This window comes from Neolamprologus multifasciatus, chromosome 7 (assembly GCF_963576455.1).
Source record: "Neolamprologus multifasciatus chromosome 7, fNeoMul1.2, whole genome shotgun sequence".
Taxonomy (NCBI): Eukaryota; Metazoa; Chordata; class Actinopteri; order Cichliformes; family Cichlidae; genus Neolamprologus; species Neolamprologus multifasciatus.
Window position 1 is genome coordinate 3,975,132 of NC_140445.1, and position 20,129 is coordinate 3,995,260.

The window sequence follows — 20,129 nt, forward strand, 5'->3', positions numbered from 1 at the left end:
CGGTTGTATTTATTAGCGTCGATTACTAACTCAAACGGAAGACACATCGAGTCTTTCGCTAGAGAATTGCACAGATGAACACATGAGATCCGTGTATGAATGCAGTAAATGGGTAAGAGTGTGTGGGAGATGTGGTGCAGGACCAAAAATGCCAACGTGAAGCTCTTCTTCCTAAAAAGCAGCTGAAGACCATCAGCTGTTTCGGTGTGACTGCTCTGACTCGGCTGCTGATTGCTTTCGTTAAGCTGGCGTAATTCCGATCATAGGCTGCCGGGAATGCAGAAACAGTCATTCCAGTGCTGGGCCACATTATTTTAATCTCGAGTGCCCCCTCTGTGGGCAGGTTTATTGTTGATGTGCATCATGTAAATGTGTTTGTCTGAAGAGGGAGCTAATGAGTTTCAGCAAACTTTAACCTGCCGTCTTTAAAATTAGTCAGCTTCTGATGTCTCGAAACGTTTTGCACATTTCCTTTGCTGTCACAAAAGGCTGATTATTTCAAGTCAAATTCCAGTTGTTGTTGTTTTTTTTTTGTTTGTTTGTCTGTTTGTTTTGTTTTCATCTTCATTTGTCTGCTTGTGACAGCAGAGACAGTCGAGTTAATGCACTTGCAGTTACCCTTCTTGTCAGCAGAGGTCCTTATTATCAAAGATTTGCCCTTGAAGATTTCTGTCCCTGTTTAAACCTGCACTGGTTTACCTGGTGGGATCCTGTTTTTTTTTGTTTTTTTTTTAATGGCTGAAAGAAAATGCTCCTGAACAATGTAAAATTACCAAGATTTTGCCTTGATTACCTGTAACACGGTCTGATTTAGATCCAAGTTGCAGTTATAACCTGAATGTGTTTCAGCTGGACAAATGCAGAGTAAAAGTCTTTGTAGCTGCTTATGAGACTGAAGCAGATGGTTTTTACATTTTTCCTTCTACATAACTCTTTAAGACCATCAGCAGCTCTTACCCTGTGGTTATCAGAATTTTTGTTACAATTTAGTCGTTGTAAGTTGTAACACGCATAAAAATGATGTATTTTCCACCTATAACGTGCCTTTTTCTCTCTCCAGATACTACAGAATTAGAGTTAGACCTAACCCCAGCTGTGTGGTGAAAAATCTTGGTAATTTAATTAAAGCTTGTTTTTTTTAAACCAAATATTCTTGAGAGAATGTGTGTGTATATACGCGAGAGTGTTTGTAGTGAGAGATCTGCTTGACATTTCACAGATTTCTTCCAAAAGAGTTGTGCTCTGTATTGACACGTGAAAGTTCCTGTTGCTGCCTCGCTTGCACGCATCAATCCATATTAAATGCATTATGAAACTGATGACCTACCTCTTCCTTTCTAAGGAGTAAATCTTGAACGTAAGAGCAGAAACCTGTGACATTCAGGCAGATGTTATAACATCTGGTTCACTTGTCTCACATAATAAAAATGACAGTTGAGTTTTTGGGTTTACTCGTTTTATTGTTGCTGGGGTCTTTATTTGCTTTGGTATCCGATGTTGATGTAGTTTTAATGTGAACAGGAATGCGGCCTTGATGCCTCAGCTGCTCATCCACCTGACTTTGGCCTCAGGGCGCTGATGGTTGGTCTCCAGTGTTATCAATATGCTCAGGATCATTTGACCACCTTGACCCCCCAACAGCAACATCTGTTCTCAGTACAAATAACCAGCAACACTCCCATCTCTGGCCCTCTTTTCCTGCATTATTCCCATTTTGCCTATTAGTCTCCCTCCTCTTTCCTCTCCTGAGATGAAGAATCATCGTTACCCGCGGTTGGAGCTTTCCAGGAAGTTTAGTGACGTACAAATCACTACGTTCTATGTTCTCCTCTTTTTTTCTTCTGTTTTATTCAGCCCACTCAGCAGTCCTCTCTTTATATACCGTCTTGGTGGGAGAGACTTGCATGGTCTCTGTTTAGATACGAACCCTTGGACCCCCTCCTGCTGCAGAGACTCGCTTGCAGAAATTTAAGGAAGAACAGCTGCATTTCGAAACTTTGAACACCTCTTACAATCAAAAGCGGCGATGCTGGATGTGTTCCCCACTGAGGATTTTGTTGTGCCCGGGGGTGTTTGTATGTGATTGTGATGGTTTGAGGAGTGTTCACAGAAAGGGAATGTGAGGAAGTGTGGGATGGGGTAGGAGAGCGCAGTGTGAGGACCTGCGGTTTACCTAACCCCAGCATTAGTGGCATGACCGCAGTAACCACCTCCAGATGTTTGGGAGCACAATCTGACTGATTATTTACAGTGAACATCGCCCTCTTCACACTGCAATGTGTACTCTTTGCTCCTTTGGCAGTGTCAAAGTTAATGCTTAATCCAAGTACAGACCCTTAATTGCTAAGGCCAAGCCCTGTTTATTGGAGGGAGGTTACATGCCTGTGAACAGATCAGACAGCACAGACCAGAGGCAGACTCACTCAGGGAATCATCTCTACCGGACAAGCAGCAGGACGGACCAAAAGAAGCAGCTACAATGCCACTGAAGTTTGGAACGTCCAAGGCTATCGCCATCGCCTTTGGCGTTCTGACCGTCTCTTCCATCGGCGGCATGTTCACCATGATTATTCTGTTCAAGGCTCAGACCCAAAACATTACCATGACGCCACCTCCAACCCCGTCGCCCACCACCTTGGCCCCACCGCCAAACATGCGGCTGCCGAAGAGCTTGGTACCTGAGAAGTACGAAATTTCACTCGCAGTTCACCTCTACACTAAAATCATAGAGGAGGGGAACGGCTCCAATCCCAACATCACCACTCCGAACCAGACCATGATCTTCACGGGAAACTCGACTGTCCACTTTCAATGTGCCCAAAGGACGATGAGCATCTTTCTCAACAGCAGGAACCTGAACGTGTCCTCGCCGGTGGTGTTGAACGAAAATACAAAAAGGAATATTAAAGTGTCTGGATTGCAACACTACGATGATGAAAGTGACTTCCTCGAGATCAAATTGATGGACGCCTTGGAGGCAGGAGGGAGCTACTCTTTGTTTTTGTCTTTCAACGGCGAAGTCTCGGATAATCTGGAAGCACTGTATCTAAGCAGATATACTGATGGTGTCTTTGACTATGAAAGTGTAGATGATCCAAATGCGGACAGGTATGTAAAAAAGCTCTGCGTGTAGAATATATATCAATACATTTAATTATTTGTTGAATTTGGAGTTTCTAAAACAATTTCAGAGCTTTTCATTAGTGCAACTTTAAAGTTTATGGTATTCTGTACAATAATCGGCAATTAGAGCTTAGAGGGTTTCTGAGAAAGTGAAAGAAATGTGGTCGTGTTTATTCCAGTTGGAAAAATAATCTATATTAAATTTTTTTTTTTTATCTGAAATCTATGAAAGTTATGTAAGTATTCTGTATTTAATGCTAATTTTAGGATTTCAAGATTCCAATTTTTGTGGAGTGAAAAATAAATACAAAATTTAAATTTAAGTGTTTTTTTTTTATAAGAAAACTATTAAGGGAAAAATATTTGGAAAGGTTTCAAGGAAAATGACATAAAGGCTGAAAAGAGTCAAAGTTATATTAAGAAAAATATAAATAATTTCTTAAATCGTTATTTCAAGAAGATGCAACTCCAAATATTAAATGATTAAATACGTAAATATATAAGCCTTATTTTTGATTTTAAGCATTGTTCAAAATGTAATTCCCTTTTAATATAAAGGAGAGAAAAAAATATCTATACAAGCTTACAAACTTTATCACTCAGCCATAATAACAGTAATAATTCATAATAAGCAATAATAATATTCCATCAGGTTACAGAGATGTTCAAGTTTCCACAGTGAATTAATTTCTCAACTTGAGTGTTTTTTAAAAACAGTGAGTCTATAATCATCTGGATGACTAAACACAGTGATAGCTCAAACACAAAGTCATTTTCTAACATAACAATGATGCATCCCACATTTTTTCAAATCACTGTTTATTTTCCACTCGGGTGCAGTTCTTTGTGTCCGTTTTAATCTGACATGTATAACAATAACCCAAACTGACTGTTCATCGTAACCTTATTCTAGATGTTGCACAAACCCATAAAAAATAATTCACAATGGAACTTTGGCATTAAAGTTACAAAAACTGCGGCCAGGACATTTTTGTCTTTTGATAAAACTGAGTTGGCTCGACTGATTTACACAGCTTAAGATGAGGCCTAATCAAAATGCAGTTAAGCTGGAACCAGTAAGTATCCAACAGAAAGGACAAACAATATCTTTCAGAATGAAAAAAACTGTAATAATAATAGTAAAATAATCCATTCATAATCGTAAAGTTGCTGCTATGACATCACTGATTGGTTACATGTGTGCTTGCACCTGCAGTGGTGTAATAAGTATTTAGTTACAAGTAAAAGTCCTGGCTTTAAAATGTGCCGTAAAAAGAAGTCCATCCATCTTCATCCGCTTTATCCGAGGCCGGGGGAACACCAAGGCGTTCCCAGGCCAGCCGAGAGATATAATCTCTCCAGCGTGTCCTGGGTCTGCCCCGGGGCCTCCTCCCGGTGGGACATGCCTGCAACACCTCACCCAGGAGGCGCCCAGGAGGCATCCTCGTCAGATGCCCGAACCACCTCAGCTGGCTCCTTTCGATGTGGAGCAGCAGCGGCTCTACTCTGAGCCCCTCCCGGATGGCCGAACTTCTCCCCCTATCTCTAAGGGAGAGGCCAGCCACCCTTCGGAGGAAGCTCATTTCTGCTGCTTGTATCCGCGATCTCGTTCTTTCGGTCACTACCCACAGCTCGTGGCCATAGGTGAGGGTAGGGACGTAGATAGCACACTCCACAGGGAAAATTTGCAACAGTATCAAAGTAAAAGCAATCATTCTGCAATACGCTCACGATTTTTATAAATATAATCCCAAAGATCTTTTTTCAATAACATCTTAATCTGAAGACCAGTAGCTTCAAATAAATGTAGGGGAGGAAAAAAGTCAAATTAAACTCTAAAAACAAAAGAAGCTATAAAGCAGCAAATAATTTTTTAAAAAAGTAGCTTATTGTTTTTCTGTCTTCTCAGTTTTTGATTCTTGGATATGGTGTCTCACATTGAACTTAAAGAGTTGTACACTTATATATTTACACATTTACAACCTCTGATCACGCACTATTCTACAGTGAAGACAATAATTTAATACATGTAACCAGCACGTTCAGGTGGGGACCGCAACTTTTCAACCGCTACACTTGTACTTCATCTATCCTTTCTTCTTTTTGTTTTTACACATTCATACTCGTATGAATTTGTGAGAATCAGGCACATCCAAAACCTAACCAAACCAAACCCAACATACATGAACACCTTGGGATAGTTACACACATATCTTTTTCTCAGTTGTTGTTAACCAGCTACACTCTGTCTTTTCCATTTCTCACTCATTAATGTTTTTAACAAGTTATTGTGCGTTCTTTAAATGGTACAATATGGCCACAAGATGGTTCACTTGCAATTAATGTAACAAATTAGTGAAAAAGTGCAGTAACATCATAGTCAAAGACCAATAAAAGCTGTTAGCGATGATTAAAGAATATGTTGGGACATTTTGATCCAATTAAAAGACACCTGAACACTCTCTCGCTCTCTATTCCCTGTATGCTTAGATTCATTGCTGCCACCAATCTGCAGCCAACAGATGCCAGGAAAGTGTTTCCTTGTTTCGATGAGCCAGACATGAAGGCTGTGTTTAAATTGACCATCTTCCACAGGCGAGAAACCATAGCTCTGGGAAATGCAGCCCCTTATGGTAAAAACAAGTTCCCGTGTCAATACGTGATATAGGTCACCTGCTGAGGAGTCAAACATTAACTTTAACAATAGGAGTAAAAGATGTCCTCATTATGTATTTCCTTGTTTCCCTTCTTTCAGGAAGGAACATTATAGATGACGAATGGCAACGCACTGCCTTTAGAGAAACACCAAAGATGTCCACCTACTTATTCGCCTTCACAGTGGTCGACGACAGCTTCGCATTCATCCCCTCTCCAAAGTCCAATACTGATCGTGTGGACATAAATGTAGGCTACATGTCCTGCAGTGTTATTGATGTTTTTGTTTTTGCCAGTACACTTTGAAAGTCAGCAAAACTGGGCTAGTCGCCAGTGAGGTTTTACTATTTTTACCACTCAGTGCCATTTCTGTGTTTTGTTTGTGCAGACGTATGCTCGCCCTGAAGCCATCGATGCAGGACACGCTGATTATGCCCGCGACATTGCCAGAGAGCTCCTTCGATTCTACGAAAGCCAATTTGAAATGAAATATTCAATGAGAAAAATAGGTAAACTATACCTACTTACATCTGTGAAGGGTCTCAGTCATCCAGGTCATTGTAGTCTAAGGAGCTTGGAAAGAAAGGTGTCTGGACTTCTCGGACGAGAGGTGAAACGTCTTCAAGAAACTTAAAGAAGTCCAGGCGCCTCTCTTCCCAAACTATACCTACTTACATTTCAGTCTTCTTCTTTTATCAGCTCACTTTTGGGGTCACCCCCACAAAACATCCCCCTCCATCTCACCCTATCCCTAGCATCCTCCTCTATCACGCCAACCCTCTTCATGTCCTCCTTTACTGTGGTCTTCCTCTTTTGGAAACTCCATCTTCAGCATCCTTTGTCTAGTATATCCACTATCCCTCCTCTGCACATGTCCAAACCATCTGAGCCCTGGATCTCTAACTTTGTCTCCAAACCTGAGCTGTTCCTCTGATGTACTCATTTCATTTCTCTGACTCAAAGAGAAGCACAAAAACGAACAGCTTGACATGAGAGATTTGAAAAAGACATCATAAATAGCACACAAAACAATTCCCATGATTTGTATTTGTTTTTCTTTGCTTCTTGAACTCAGTCGGAGGGTTTTTATCGGTCTTTGTTCAGTATGTTGCTTTTATTGTGGATATAAACATGAAGAGAATTGTGTCCATTTCTTTGTGATCTCCGTAGACCAGCTTGCACTGCCAGACTTATACCCTGCTGCGATGGAAAACTGGGGACTGATCACATACCAGGAAGGATTCCTGCTCTATCAGGAAGGCGTCTCCTCCCTGTTGCACAAGGAAGATATTGCCACTGTCATTGCACATGAACTGGCACACCAGGTTAGAGAGCAGTAAAACAGATAAAGCATCTGATTTCAATCCTCTGAGTTGTTTTCCTGTTAAGACCACAGACAGGAGTAGCGAAACATATGGTTTTAGCAGCAAAAGTAAAGATCATACAACATTTTCACATGATAAGAAACACAGTGTTGGATTAAGGAAGTTTTACTTTTACAACAATATTGAATAGCAATGCAACCTTTCCTGTGTAAGGATTTATTTTTATTTTGTTGGCAGTGGTTTGGAAATGAGGTGACAATGAAATGGTGGAACGACCTTTGGCTGAATGAGGGCATTGCTACCTACCTGTCTTACTTTGCTGTGGACAGTGTGGAGCCTACGTTCAATATAGTAAGTCCAGCCTTACAATATCTCCGGAGTTCTGCTAAATGCTCAGGCAAAATTGTTTAAGCTTACAGTCTCGTCCATGTTTGTTTTCTACAGAAAGATATATCCATCATGAATGACCTCCACGATGCGTTTAGAGAGGATGCTTTGGCCTCATCCCATCCTCTCAGTCCTCCATCAAAAGCGATCAATACGACAGATGACATCCTTGGAATGTTTGATTCGATCAGCTACAGCAAGGTAGCTAGTCAAAGCTGTTAATACACAATTTGCCACTGTGTGTTTTCTACTAACAGGAACATGTAATCTGTTTTCACTTTGTTAGGGCGCAATTGTGCTGAGAATGCTGGCAAACCATGTGGGAGAAGTTGTTTTCAACAAAGGGCTCCAAGTAAGCAAAAATGATTTTCCTTTCAGGTCCTTCCCAAGGCTTAAACGATCGTGGCTCAAGACTTGGGAGTTCGCCTTGTAATCGGAAGGTTGCCGGTTCGAGCCCTGGCTCTGACTGTCTTGGTCGTTGTGTCCTTGGGCAAGACACTTCACCCGTTGCCTGCTAGTGGTGGCGCCAGTGTCCAACAGCATCGCCTCTGTCAGTGCGCCCCATGCGGCTGTGGCTACAATGTAGCTGCCATCACCAGTGCGTGAATGGGTGGATGACTGGATGTCAGTGTTGGGGAGTAACGGAATACATGTACCGCCGTTACGTATTTAAAATACAAAATATGAGTAACTGTATTCCGTTACAGTTACCGTTTAAAAAGGTGGTATTTAGAATACAGTTACTTTGTTGAAATAAATGGATTACACGGCGGTACTTCCCTGTTTCATATTGTGGCGGGTCAGGACTGTTTGGGTTTTGTTTGACAGCTACGTTCTGTTGTTCCAGGCGGCAGCGTTACGGTTGCCATGGTTACAGGGTGACGCTCTCTCTCTGCTGTTTCCTGGGTGAGAGAGGCCTTTTTGTTGTTGTCGTGCTAAGCTAACAGGCAGAATGCTACAAGCATAGCTCTAAAGAATGTAGCATCATGGGCAGTGTAGTCCGTGCTGCAGGGAGAATGGACTGCCATACACGTTATGTGTCTGTGAGCGAGGGAGGGAGAAAAAGGAGAAGTACGAGCTGTCATCGAGCAGAAACGGGAGCTGGAAGCAGGTAAATATAATAATAACCACTGCAGCCAAGAAGAGAGCCTGACGAGCCCAGCTGTAAGTAAGCTATTAAGACTCGACTGTACACCGTGTTCGTGTTTTCCTCCAAAAACAATAAGTTCTGTTGGAGCAGCCTTTCAACGCCTCTCTCTGTCTCTGCTAGCAAAGTTGACCCAGACAACAAAGTAAAGCTAGTTTTCGGCTACGAGCCGACACAGAACCCACCGTATTAGCCAGAGGTCCCTTTACTACGGTTCGGAGCCGCGGACCTTCAGTAACAGTAATAAATCACAGCAATAGTACATTCATGTAGTTGTAAACAGCATGATAATATATTAAGTAATCCAAAGTATTCAGAATACGTTACTCTCATTGAGTAACGTAACGGAATACGTTACAGAATACATTTCGGGGCATGTATTCTGTAATCTGTAATGGAATACATTTTAAAAGTAACCTTCCCAACACTGCTGGATGTAGTGTAAAGCACTTTGGGATCCATAGGGACTGAGTAAAGCGCTATACAAATACAGGTCATTTAAACTTAAAAACAAACAATAAAACTAAAGGGTTTCACTTGACTGCCAGTCTGCAGTTAAAACTCACTTCTGCCAAGACAATCCAAAAGCAGAATCCTGGAAACGTTTTCATGAGACAATCCAACCATTTCGATGATGTCATGGCTCATGTATCTGGAGCCACGACATTATCGAAAGAGGACACAGATGGTAGCAATCGTACTGTTTGATGCTTTAATTAGCTATTAAATCTCATCTAATCTGCATATACCTTGTTTGCTTTTGCATCCAAAGTCTTGGCAAATGTAAGGAAAAGGAACATTTGTGAAGTCTCTTGTGTGCTACAAAACTCTGAGCGCCTCACAGGCTTTTGAGATGGATGGAAAGGAAGAGCAGATTTGGCTGGCCATAATTGGTGCCAGATATTGACACATTGGCTTACGTAGCCACGGCTTGCGGCATTATGAAATGAACTCACTAATTTTTGTCCACAGGATCAGGATTTGTCCCACTGTAGCTGTCATCCCTGTTAGTCTGACTTACTGAACTGGGCCACTGTACAACATTTGTGCTGTTGCTGCAATTTGAAGCATTAATAATGGAAATATGACCTTGTGAATGCTGTGTTAGCTCTGTGACAGACTGGCGACCTGTCCAGGGCCTTCAGCCCCCCTGCAACTCTGATGTTGGAAGAAAATAGATGGGTGGAATTTATGAATGCAGCTTAGCAACAAAGCTAGCAAGTGTTAGCTGATAACTTAGCACTCCAGCCTTTGATCCAAATATGGTAATTTCTGCATTTAAAAAAAGAAAAAAAGACACAGTGGTGGCCAAAATGCTAATAATCACAATCTGCACTCCAAAACCAGTGGGTGGTGTCACAGTGGTTACGTCCATCCTTTAAATACAGTCTTTGATCCAGCGGTGTATTGTTTCAGTTTAGTCGTGAAAAATGATCTTTGGAAACTTTTGAAACAAACAAAAAAATAATAATAACATAAAGTTGTAATTCCGAATTGGATCAGGCTTCATTTGAAAGGCAACGTTTTCTAGTTTCATAAAACTTGTCTGTATATCATGTGCCTAAAATAACCCCAAACCCTCGACAGGTTGCAGGTAACCTGGTGTATTCGAAGAGGTTAACTTCTGTCACCAGCTTCTGTCATACATCCAAATCGAACATGTTGAAAATAAAGCCCTCGGTGCTGCTCTGAACGAAAGCATTCCAACATCTGGTTCGTGTCTGCAGAAATGGGGAAGGCACGCAATTTTTGTCCACTTGTGTTTTCCACTGCCTCATGCAAAATCAATAAGGGTGTTGTGTTCTCCTTGTCAGATATACAAGGAAGAGGCTAAACGTCTGTTCAAACCTATATTTTTGTAACACACCAAACTCATTGTGAATGTTCACGTGTATCCGGGCAGAAGATTCAAAACAAAACAAACAAAAAAACAAGAAAAAACTAAAAGTTTTTTACTCAGAGATTTATTACAACATCACATCTCCCTCAGGTTCAGCTGCTCACAGCTGCAATTGAATCTTTTCACCCAGCTCTTATTCCAACAGCTCCACGGGGAAATAATTATTTTTTTGTGCCTGATGCAACTGTGTCCACTGTTACTCAATCGTTCTGCTTTCATATATTTCGTAGATGTATCTCAAGGCCTTTCAATATGGAAGCGTAGAAAAGGATGACCTCTTGGAGTATATACAAAGGGTAAGATGATAAATTATCCAGGCTGTTTTATTCCGCCAAATTTCTGTTGCTTACTCTATGCGTGCCTTGTCATCAAAATCATTCATTGCCTGAGGATTAATCACAACATTGTATTTATCCCAGATTTTAAGTATTTTGGATAAATCATAGTGTTTTAGCTCATTTAATTTAAAACAATGGCTAGCACATTAAAATGCCAAACGGCAGCTTTTAGAAAGCAAAGACCTGCGTGGTATATTTAGCTCTTTTAAAGCAAAGAGTTCGAAAATGTTCAGATACTAATGAATTCAATTATCATAAATCATCATTTACAAACACATCGGGTTTGGACTGCACATGGAAAAATATTCATTGACTTGTTTAATGTTGGCAGGCTGAGAATCAGAACCGCGGTCACAAAGCTGTCCGCAACACCGATGACATCGCTGGATTCATGAACCCTTGGATCACCCAAAGTGGCTATCCTGTCATTACCATCAACACTACCAATGGACAAGTCTACCAGAAGCAGTTTCTCTTCAATAACACTGCCAGTTCCTCGTAGGTTTCTTCCATATTTTTCTACAAACTTGACCTAACTTTGTGTAAACCAGCTATTTTTTTTCCAGCCTAGACAAATATGTAATAAAATCATCTAGCTTGAGTTAACATTTTGTACCACTTTTAATGATAATACAGGTTAAATAACCGTCTGTGGTAAAAAGTCAATGAATAACTCACATTGTTAACAAAGTATTGGGCCACAACTGATTTCATTGCTTTTGGCGTTGCCTTTGCCTTCAAACTCCATGATGCTGCCACGATAATGGATTGCATTTATATAGCGCTTTTCAAGGCACCCAAAGCGCTTTACAATGCCACTATTCATTCACTCTCAAATTCACACACTGGTGGAGGCAGCTACAGTTGTAGCCACAGCTGACAGAAGCAAGGCTGCCATATCGCGCCATCGGCCCCTCTGGCCAACACCAGTAGGCCAGAGGGTAAAGTGTCTTGCCCAAGGACACAACGACCAGGACACAGAGCCCGGGGATCGAACCGGCGACCTTCCGGTTACAGATACGCTTCCCAACCCCCTGAGCCACGGTTGCCCCGATGAATCATACAGGGTCCAGACTGGGATACCTCCAGATCCTGGAGACTCTGGCATGATAGTGGCACAGATTAGGTTATAAAATAGATTTCATGCTCATGTTTTTGTCTCTAAAATGATTCTTTTCAGTTTGTGAGCTTTAAAAAGTCTGTAAAACTCACAATTAGTGCTCACTTTATTTTCTGGGGCATGCGAAACTACATCCAGTGTAAGATCGACCTGTTCTTTTTCTGTTTAGCAATTCATGGACAGTGGAGATTGAGTTCATCTCAGATGCGTCGTCTAAATTTGAGAAAGTGTATTTGTATAACAACGACCCAGGTAAGATGCAGGAGAACACAAAGTATTTTTTATTTTACATCTTCTGTTTCAAAGGGAACCAGAATAATGTTTTATTTTATTATTAATGTGTGATGAGACAGAATCAAGCCATTGATTAAAGAAACAAACAAACAAAACAACCACAAGCATTTTTCAGTGAAATGTTTATTTGCCCCAAAAGTTCTTAAATCAGCTACAAAGGCTTTAGATATTCCTGGAATGCAATTTTCTTTAAACGCACAAAAATAAAAATTGGCCAAAGAAATATTTTGCATATATTTTAGAAGGTATAGAAAACTATTAATCACATACATCGTTAATCATCCTTAGTGTTGCTGAATTTGAATGACATTTGTGCATGTAATGTTGCAAACACATACAGAATAGTTAATCATACAAACTGACTTTCAAGACACAAAAAAGCATCAAAACAACTACAGATAAACAGATGTGAATCCCAAATGCCACCTGATGTGTCCGTGAAAAAATACAGAACAAAAGGAAGTGATAATGAGAATTTATCACAAAGAGTAAAAAAAGTTGCAAAAATGACATCAAAGATACCAAAAAGAACCAAAAAAGGAGATGCAAAAACATCTGGGAGAAGCAAAATGACTGCACACAGAGCATCTGCTTTCAGTTTGGTTGTCTTCATGTTTTTACTTCTTAAGTCTCTGTCAAGTTTCCTTTTTCTCTATTCAAGTGCTTCATTTTACTCACTCGCAAATACATTTAACACATTTTCAACTAATTGATGTCTCGTGAACAGTACACAAAGAAGCTTTCATAGCTAAGAATGGTGAATGGATCCTGGCAAATATCAACTGCACCGGATACTACAGAGTCAATTACAATCCAGAGAACTGGGAACGTCTTCTAGCTCAGCTGCAGAAGAATCGACATGTAAGTACTGGGCCACTCCAGTTTTACACATTTTACTGGGTGATTTTTACTGGAAATATTACGACATCTTATCTTCTGAAGCTTCTTTGTTCCATACCAGGCGATAAATGCAGGGATTTTGTGAGTTATTGGTTAATTATCAAAATAAAATCTAATCTGACGAGGTTATATTGAAGAGAAATAACTTATTGTCGAAGGCAGATTCATTGGACTGCAAAGGTTTTCTAGAGGCTTTAAAGAGCAACAATAAAAACATCCAAGTTTGCTTCCTTTATTACACAGTGAAGTTTGATAGATTGTGTTGGAGGGTAAGACAGAGATGCTGTTTGAACAAAGTAGACCAGACCAAGAATTGGCCTTGAACCAAAAGCTCAGAGGTTAACTCAATCCTTCAAAGCGAACATTTGTCGCCGTAGATCCCGAGTTACACAAAAAAGGCCTTACTTGTGCCTCACGTACAGAGATGGGCAGTAACGCGTTACTGTAATCCGATTACTTTTTTAAAGTAACGAGTAAAGTAAGGGATTACTATTGCAAAAATGGTAATTAGATTACCGTTACTTTCCCGTAGGAAAAGTACTTACTGCGTTACTAAAACCGTGATTTTTTTGCGAGAATGTCTCATGACAGTGACGTAAGCGAGCGCGACGTTCGTGACAACAGCTGTGTGCAGATCAACAATGGATCATATATCGAGTGCAGGAGCAACACGTTCTCACTCCCAAAGCGTCACATTTTACGCTAGGTGACAAATCGTCAACATATTACATTTTCGGCTACCCACCACGTTCCTAAATGACGACCTCGGAAAATGAGGAAATATGAGAACCGTCTGGACTCAATCTACACATGTGCGCTCTTTTTCTTCAAATCGCTTAGAAACACGCTATTTAACGTCATTAAAGTCCTGGTTAAGGTCACGAATAAGGTTATGGTTAGGGCTGGAATACAGGGCTGGAACGTCTATTACCGCGGGAGCGTCATTGCACTGGATTTCGGCCATAACCCGCCGTGTACCATAAGAACGCCGAAGGTCTCCTTTTGCGTTCCTCAGGAACGCCGCGGGACGTGACAAAACGTCGGCATGTTACGCCTCGGGAGTGAGAACGGGCTGGCGGGAGAGAGTATGAGCGTGCAGCGTTTAAAGCGTGGAAGTACTGACCTTACTTTGAGTTTGATTCCATAAAAAGTGACAAAAACATTAGTGTCCGTTGTGCGTGGGAAGAAAACTTCTTTTACAGCAAAAAAACCCCTAAACTTCCAAGCAAGCACCGAGTAGCTACGACGTAATGGGAAACTCACAGAGAAACTCGCGGATTCTTCCACTGACCGCGGCACACCTGCACCAGGGTAAACCTCCGCCTACCCCACTCCTGCTTTACAGGTGAAAATAGAGCAACAGGACCGCTAGTCTTTGACTTTATTTATTTTCTGCTGTGTTTTACTTGCATCTATTTGAAAGACTGAGTGTAAACACAAAAAATATTTTATTTTATGTGCTGGAATGTGCAGAAAATAGGTTTAAATATTAAACAAATTTCTTCCAGTCAGAGAATGTTGCATATAATTAAATCTTTGCTTGATGCTAAAGTTAAAAGATTAAAACTAATAAAACAAGTTTTAAAAAAGAGACTTTTCCATTTGATTACATTTTGTATGATGATTATGCAGAAAAAGTAGAATTGGGCTGAAAGATCTATCGCTTTATCACCTATTCAGGTTGTAAATCGTGTTTTTAAAAAGTAACTAAGTAACTAAGTAATTAATTACTTTTGAAAATAAATAATCAGTAAAGTAACTGGATTACTTTTTTGGGGAAGTAATCAGTAATTAGTTACTGATTACTTTTTTCAAGTAACTTGACCAACACTGCTCACGCATAACTTTTACAACTAACCTGCTTTTTTCTGGACGTACGAGTCTGTAGTTGTATCAGCAATGTCGTCACCATGTTCATGGATTGTTTGGCTGGTTGATCTACCGCTCAGTTTATTTGTTTATTTATAAGGAACCCCATTAGCTTCCACAACAGTGGTTGCTAGTCTTCCTGGGGCCCAAACCATCAAGTTGTTCATGTTCTGTCATCAATAATTCGCGGTGCAGAGAAAGAAAGCTTTCTCAACGCCTGTGACTTTCCATCCAGTGCAACAAACAGGGCAAGGGTTACTATTGTTACAGTTTCTGCTACAACGCACACACTGACTAAGGCAACTCCTCCTAAACACTTGTCATAAACATACCTGAATTCCCTATGACACTGATTGGGGAACAAAACAAATGGTGGAGGGAGAATAATTTTGTGGACAAACACGGAATAGCAGGAGTAGAGAATTCCAGGTAAGTGGGTGGGAATCAGATGGCAAGGAAAGTCACGTTCAGTAACCTTTAAAGTCATTTTTAATAACTTTAAAATGGCAGCTCCCAGGTAAGAAAGAAGTAGCGCTCGGTGGCTTTCTAACTTTGAAACTCTTGTGTTTTTCCAGAGTATCCCGCTGTTGAACAGAGGGCAGCTTATTGATGACGCATTTAACTTGGCAAGGTACTGACTGTGACCTGTTCATTTAATAAAAAAATAATAATGCTGTGCTATTAATATGTTAGATATGTTAAGCGATAAGAGGAAACTAGAACGTCATTAAGAAATCCACTTAACTTAACATGCAGCTTTGCATCAGGCTCCTTCTCAGTGGTTTGCTGAATATTTAGATCTGGCCTTTTGAAAAACTCTCTCATTCTTTCAGTATTAGTCACAGACCCCCTTCCAAACCAAACAGCCTAACATTATTAAATGTTATTTGACATTTATTTTACCAAATAAAGTGGCTACTTTGCTCCAGTTTCTAGGGAAGGCATTTATCTGAGGTAATGAAGTATATTATATGTGTTTTATTGAGATATTGGATTAGCTGGAGCCTGTCACGGTAGGCTACACCCTGGACAGGCTGACACGCTATCACAGAGCTAACACACGCTATTGACACCCTGCTGCTTATTGCAGCTAGCTGGACATTAACCCTGTGAGCTCTTGTTATGATCGGTGTTATCCCCAGCTCTAACCCTACTGTTCTCCAAAGTCTTGGCAGTCGGGGTAAAAAAAAAAAAATCCTTGTAACTTACAGGCATTACTTACATTTTTCCCCCAAAAATGCCCTTTTGTTTTTCTCCAAAACTCAGGGTTAGACATGCCAGTGATTTCAACTCATACCTCAGAGAGTTAAATTTACAGGTCAAATGCAAATAGATAATTTTCTTTAGACAACAACATTTGTCAGCCATCATTATTTTACTCATTCAATTCAATTCAATTAAATTCAATTTTATTTATATAGCGCCAAATCACAACAAAAGTCGCCTCAAGGCGCTCATCCGGTCATCTGTCCAGGATAGGGTTGAGTTTTGTTAGAGCCAATTATTAAACAGGCAAATCCCGACAAGTCACAGCGGACACTTTAAATAAAGTCTGAGACATTTTGCCGCTGCAGTATTTCTAAAAAAAACATTTTCCATTTGATCTGATGCTAACCAAAGACGTCCCAACCAAATTGTGGAGACTTATTTTTTCATTTAGCTGTAAGAAAATGTGATTGTAGAAGCAGTCCTATTGGAGGTTTTATAAATAAAAATGGCTAAAGCGCAGGCGGTGTGTGGATGCTCCAATATTGCTTTTTTGTGAATTTTGAATAAATGGCTGTACTGACTGAGATCTCACTCTTGTTCTCTTCAGGGCTAAACTTGTCAACGTGACTCTGGCTCTGAATTCAACCCTTTTCCTCACAAATGAGACAAAGTTTTTTCCCTGGGAGTCAGCGGTCAGGAATCTCGAGTACTTCATCCTCATGTTTGACCGCTCTGAAGTGTATGGACCCATGCAGGTATCTGTCATCTTTTTCATTAGTTGTATGTATTTCTTTAAAAAAAACCTTGATGTCTTATATTATTAGATTTAACAGGCTTAATGTGATCTTCTGATTTTGTTGATGTTCAATAATTGGAACAATGTGCAGAAAATATTGTATACATTGCCGAAACTCTGCCGTCTCTTCCTGCAGATATACTTGCGGGAACAGGTTAGAGAGCTGTATAACTTCTTCAAAAACGACACGGACAATGACACTGTCCCACAGAACGATCACTCCTTACAGTAAGTAAGATCTTTATTTTTAAGACGGGATTCATCCCGAGTTAATCGTCAACACATGCTTGCAGTTTACGGCTCATAAAATCACATTCAAGTCCAAAGGTGCTAATAAAAAGCAGATGTGTGAGTTTGTATTTGTGCCTTTGTGCTGTAACAGATGCGTGGTGTGGATTGTGAGCGTCGTTTTAAAGGAAGCGGTTCTCGTGTCATCAAGGATCATTTAAAGTGGTCCGCTTTTATCTCGTATAAACTGTTGCAGGGGTGGATGTTCACGTTAAACACGGCCAAAGTTTCAAATAATGACTTCATCAAAAAACACAGACTCAGAAAGACAGAGTGGGGATATCTGTCAACTGGACTGTTCTAGTAACATATAAGAATAAAACTGTAGAGCTGGACGTAAGAATGATAAACTGTAAACTGATTATTTGATAATTAATCTTTGTTTATGTGGCACAACAATATGGCATTATAGGTCGACGTGATAATGAGGGTAGAATTAGTCTTAGTGGTATCATTTTCACCTTTCCTTAGAAATCGCCACTTGCTAGTCATTTATTCTTCTGTAACTGCACTTTAAGTGTCACTAAGAGTACATTCAGCTGCTGAAAATGACGCCCTAAGTTAGAAACATTTACCGGGTAAATGCTGAGCAGTCACTGGCTGTATGGCTAGACCAAAAGATGACTTAAAAGAAAGAAACTGGAAGCTTTCAATGAACGCGTAGGCCCTCTTGGTTTCAAAACCATTGGTAAAACAATTCGTTAGAGAACTGTCATCAATAGATGAGTAATAAGAGTCCATTTAAGGGTTAAAAAACTCTTGTCTCCTAATTATTCTCATATTTGGAAACACTCACATTTCATACCTTTGCATTTATCATACAAAATGTTGTTTCATCCTAAGGTACACCCAGCTCTTAGCCATAAAGCTGGCATGTTCCAATGGACTACCAGAATGCGTAGAGATGGCTAAGCAGAAGTACGCCGCCTGGATGGAGAGCAACAATACCAACAGGTGTGGACTTTTCTAGAATAAGTATCTTTGTTTTCTGTGTCACACTTTCTGGAATTATCCAATGATAATCTAACTGTATTAGCTTTCCATATATTCTGTAGCTTTGCTCTCCGGTAATGATTTAGCAAAGGTATGTGTAATCTAATCCCTCTTTCATGTCAGTTGTTGGTATCTGTGCGTTGTGGATGTTGGTAAAGCTGCACTTGGTGGGATTTTCAAGCAATCTCACTCTAATTTTCAATTCCAACATCTTTTCCCAAACAAGTGCTCTGGTGCGCTTACAGCTGGCATTTTTGAAAAGTTTCCAAGTGCAACTTTAAAAAATTGGGACTAAGACTGTATATAAAAGATGGACGTAGCCACAATGACATCACTAATTGGTTAGGGACCTTGAGGGGTGGATCTGACTAAGAACCTAAGGAACAACACGACACTCATGTGCAGTGTCGGAGTAAAGCAGACAGTGTATTATCCTTCAGTAACCGTAACTGGGACAATACTTAGAAATAAACCTGTTGAATTCAGTCAGACCTCAAACTAGTGATCAAGGCCAACACCCCATCTTTATAGTATTTACTGAGCCACACTTCTTTTTGCAATCACAGGAGCCGCTCTTTGCTAAAAATTCACGCAGAATGCAGGTTTAACCCTTTAAAGCCGGTCGGAGCGGGCGCGCTCTGTTTTGCGTGACTATTTTTAAATCCTGGAGACACTGTAACCACGTGAGCTAGCGCAATAATTTTTTTTGCATATGAAACCGGAGGAGTTGTACTTACATCTTATGCCATCAGCTTGTCCTCGGTCACAGTTTCCTTCCACATATAGCTTTGCAAAAACTGCATAAAAAGCACTTGCAGCAACAAAAACATAATATTCCAGAAACACGCTTTGCCGATCCGATCAGCTGTTCGTAACACTTCCTACATTGGAATAGACGTCAGCGCGAACTTTTGCATGTCCGCCATTACCTGCCCGAAACCGGAAGTGACGTCATTTTCGCGGAAATGTTTTTTTTTTTTTTTTTTTTACCATCGTGGCCTCATGAGCCTATACTGGTGTTTTTAAAAGTTATCTTTGACTTTATGACTTTCTGTGTTGTTTCTGGGATGCTTAGGACTCATATTGCACTGCTGGAAATAGTTTATTTTGATGCATATGCTGCTTTTTTGCAAATTTGCATTATAATATTTATTTTTCATTTTTCCTGCAGTATATAAAAATTGGTGTATTTCAAAAATAAAACTGTGAAGACACTCAAAATAAATTTCCTGTGGTGGGAAACTATTTTGTGCAACTTTTTTGTATTTACAGTTTTGAGGGATAAGCCTCTTAATTTTCTCTAACTAGAAATATATGTTAAAAAAGCAAAAACAATTTTCAATTTTTTTGTATTTTATTGCACTTTTTTGCAATTCATGTAATTACTATGCACTTAATGCAGACATATTATTAAAATCTGGGCTATAATGGTTGTATTGATGTATAGCAACTTGAAATGCTCCCAAAAATGGCTCTACAGCATGTAAAAATATAATATAAGCTCTGGCGGACTTGGTTCTATGGTAGGTCTTAAAGGGTTAAAGTACTTCTGCATAGAGTTCACTTTTCTTCTCTCAACCCCAAACTGGTTGCAGTAAATAGCTGCCCCTCTCCAAGCCTGCTTCTGCTGGAGGTGTCTTCCTGTAAAAAAGGAGTTCTTCCTTCCATGTTTCCACGTGTTTGTTCATGAGGGATTGTCTGATCGCTGGGTTTTCTCTGTAATATTTGTAGGACCTTCGATTTCCTATACAACAAGCTTTGAGGCTACGTCTATCTTTTATTTAC

General features: G+C 40.1%; 1 protein-coding gene across 1 annotated transcript in view; it reads left to right on the forward strand.

The window, feature by feature from the left end:
• The first annotated feature begins 989 nt into the window (after positions 1 to 989).
• anpeplb (alanyl (membrane) aminopeptidase-like b) overlaps positions 990 to 20,129 on the forward strand; it is a 28,767-nt gene continuing 9,627 nt past the window's right edge. The window contains exons 1-16 of the mRNA XM_085166808.1: positions 990 to 3,108; positions 5,614 to 5,756; positions 5,879 to 6,027; positions 6,167 to 6,287; positions 6,949 to 7,103; positions 7,341 to 7,454; positions 7,548 to 7,691; positions 7,777 to 7,842; positions 10,768 to 10,833; positions 11,207 to 11,373; positions 12,165 to 12,247; positions 13,017 to 13,150; positions 15,634 to 15,689; positions 16,875 to 17,022; positions 17,200 to 17,291; positions 18,195 to 18,305. Coding sequence (XP_085022934.1) covers positions 2,480 to 3,108; positions 5,614 to 5,756; positions 5,879 to 6,027; positions 6,167 to 6,287; positions 6,949 to 7,103; positions 7,341 to 7,454; positions 7,548 to 7,691; positions 7,777 to 7,842; positions 10,768 to 10,833; positions 11,207 to 11,373; positions 12,165 to 12,247; positions 13,017 to 13,150; positions 15,634 to 15,689; positions 16,875 to 17,022; positions 17,200 to 17,291; positions 18,195 to 18,305 — 2,378 coding nt within the window. The 5' untranslated portion in view covers positions 990 to 2,479. The remainder of the gene's footprint in view (positions 3,109 to 5,613; positions 5,757 to 5,878; positions 6,028 to 6,166; positions 6,288 to 6,948; positions 7,104 to 7,340; positions 7,455 to 7,547; positions 7,692 to 7,776; positions 7,843 to 10,767; positions 10,834 to 11,206; positions 11,374 to 12,164; positions 12,248 to 13,016; positions 13,151 to 15,633; positions 15,690 to 16,874; positions 17,023 to 17,199; positions 17,292 to 18,194; positions 18,306 to 20,129) is intronic.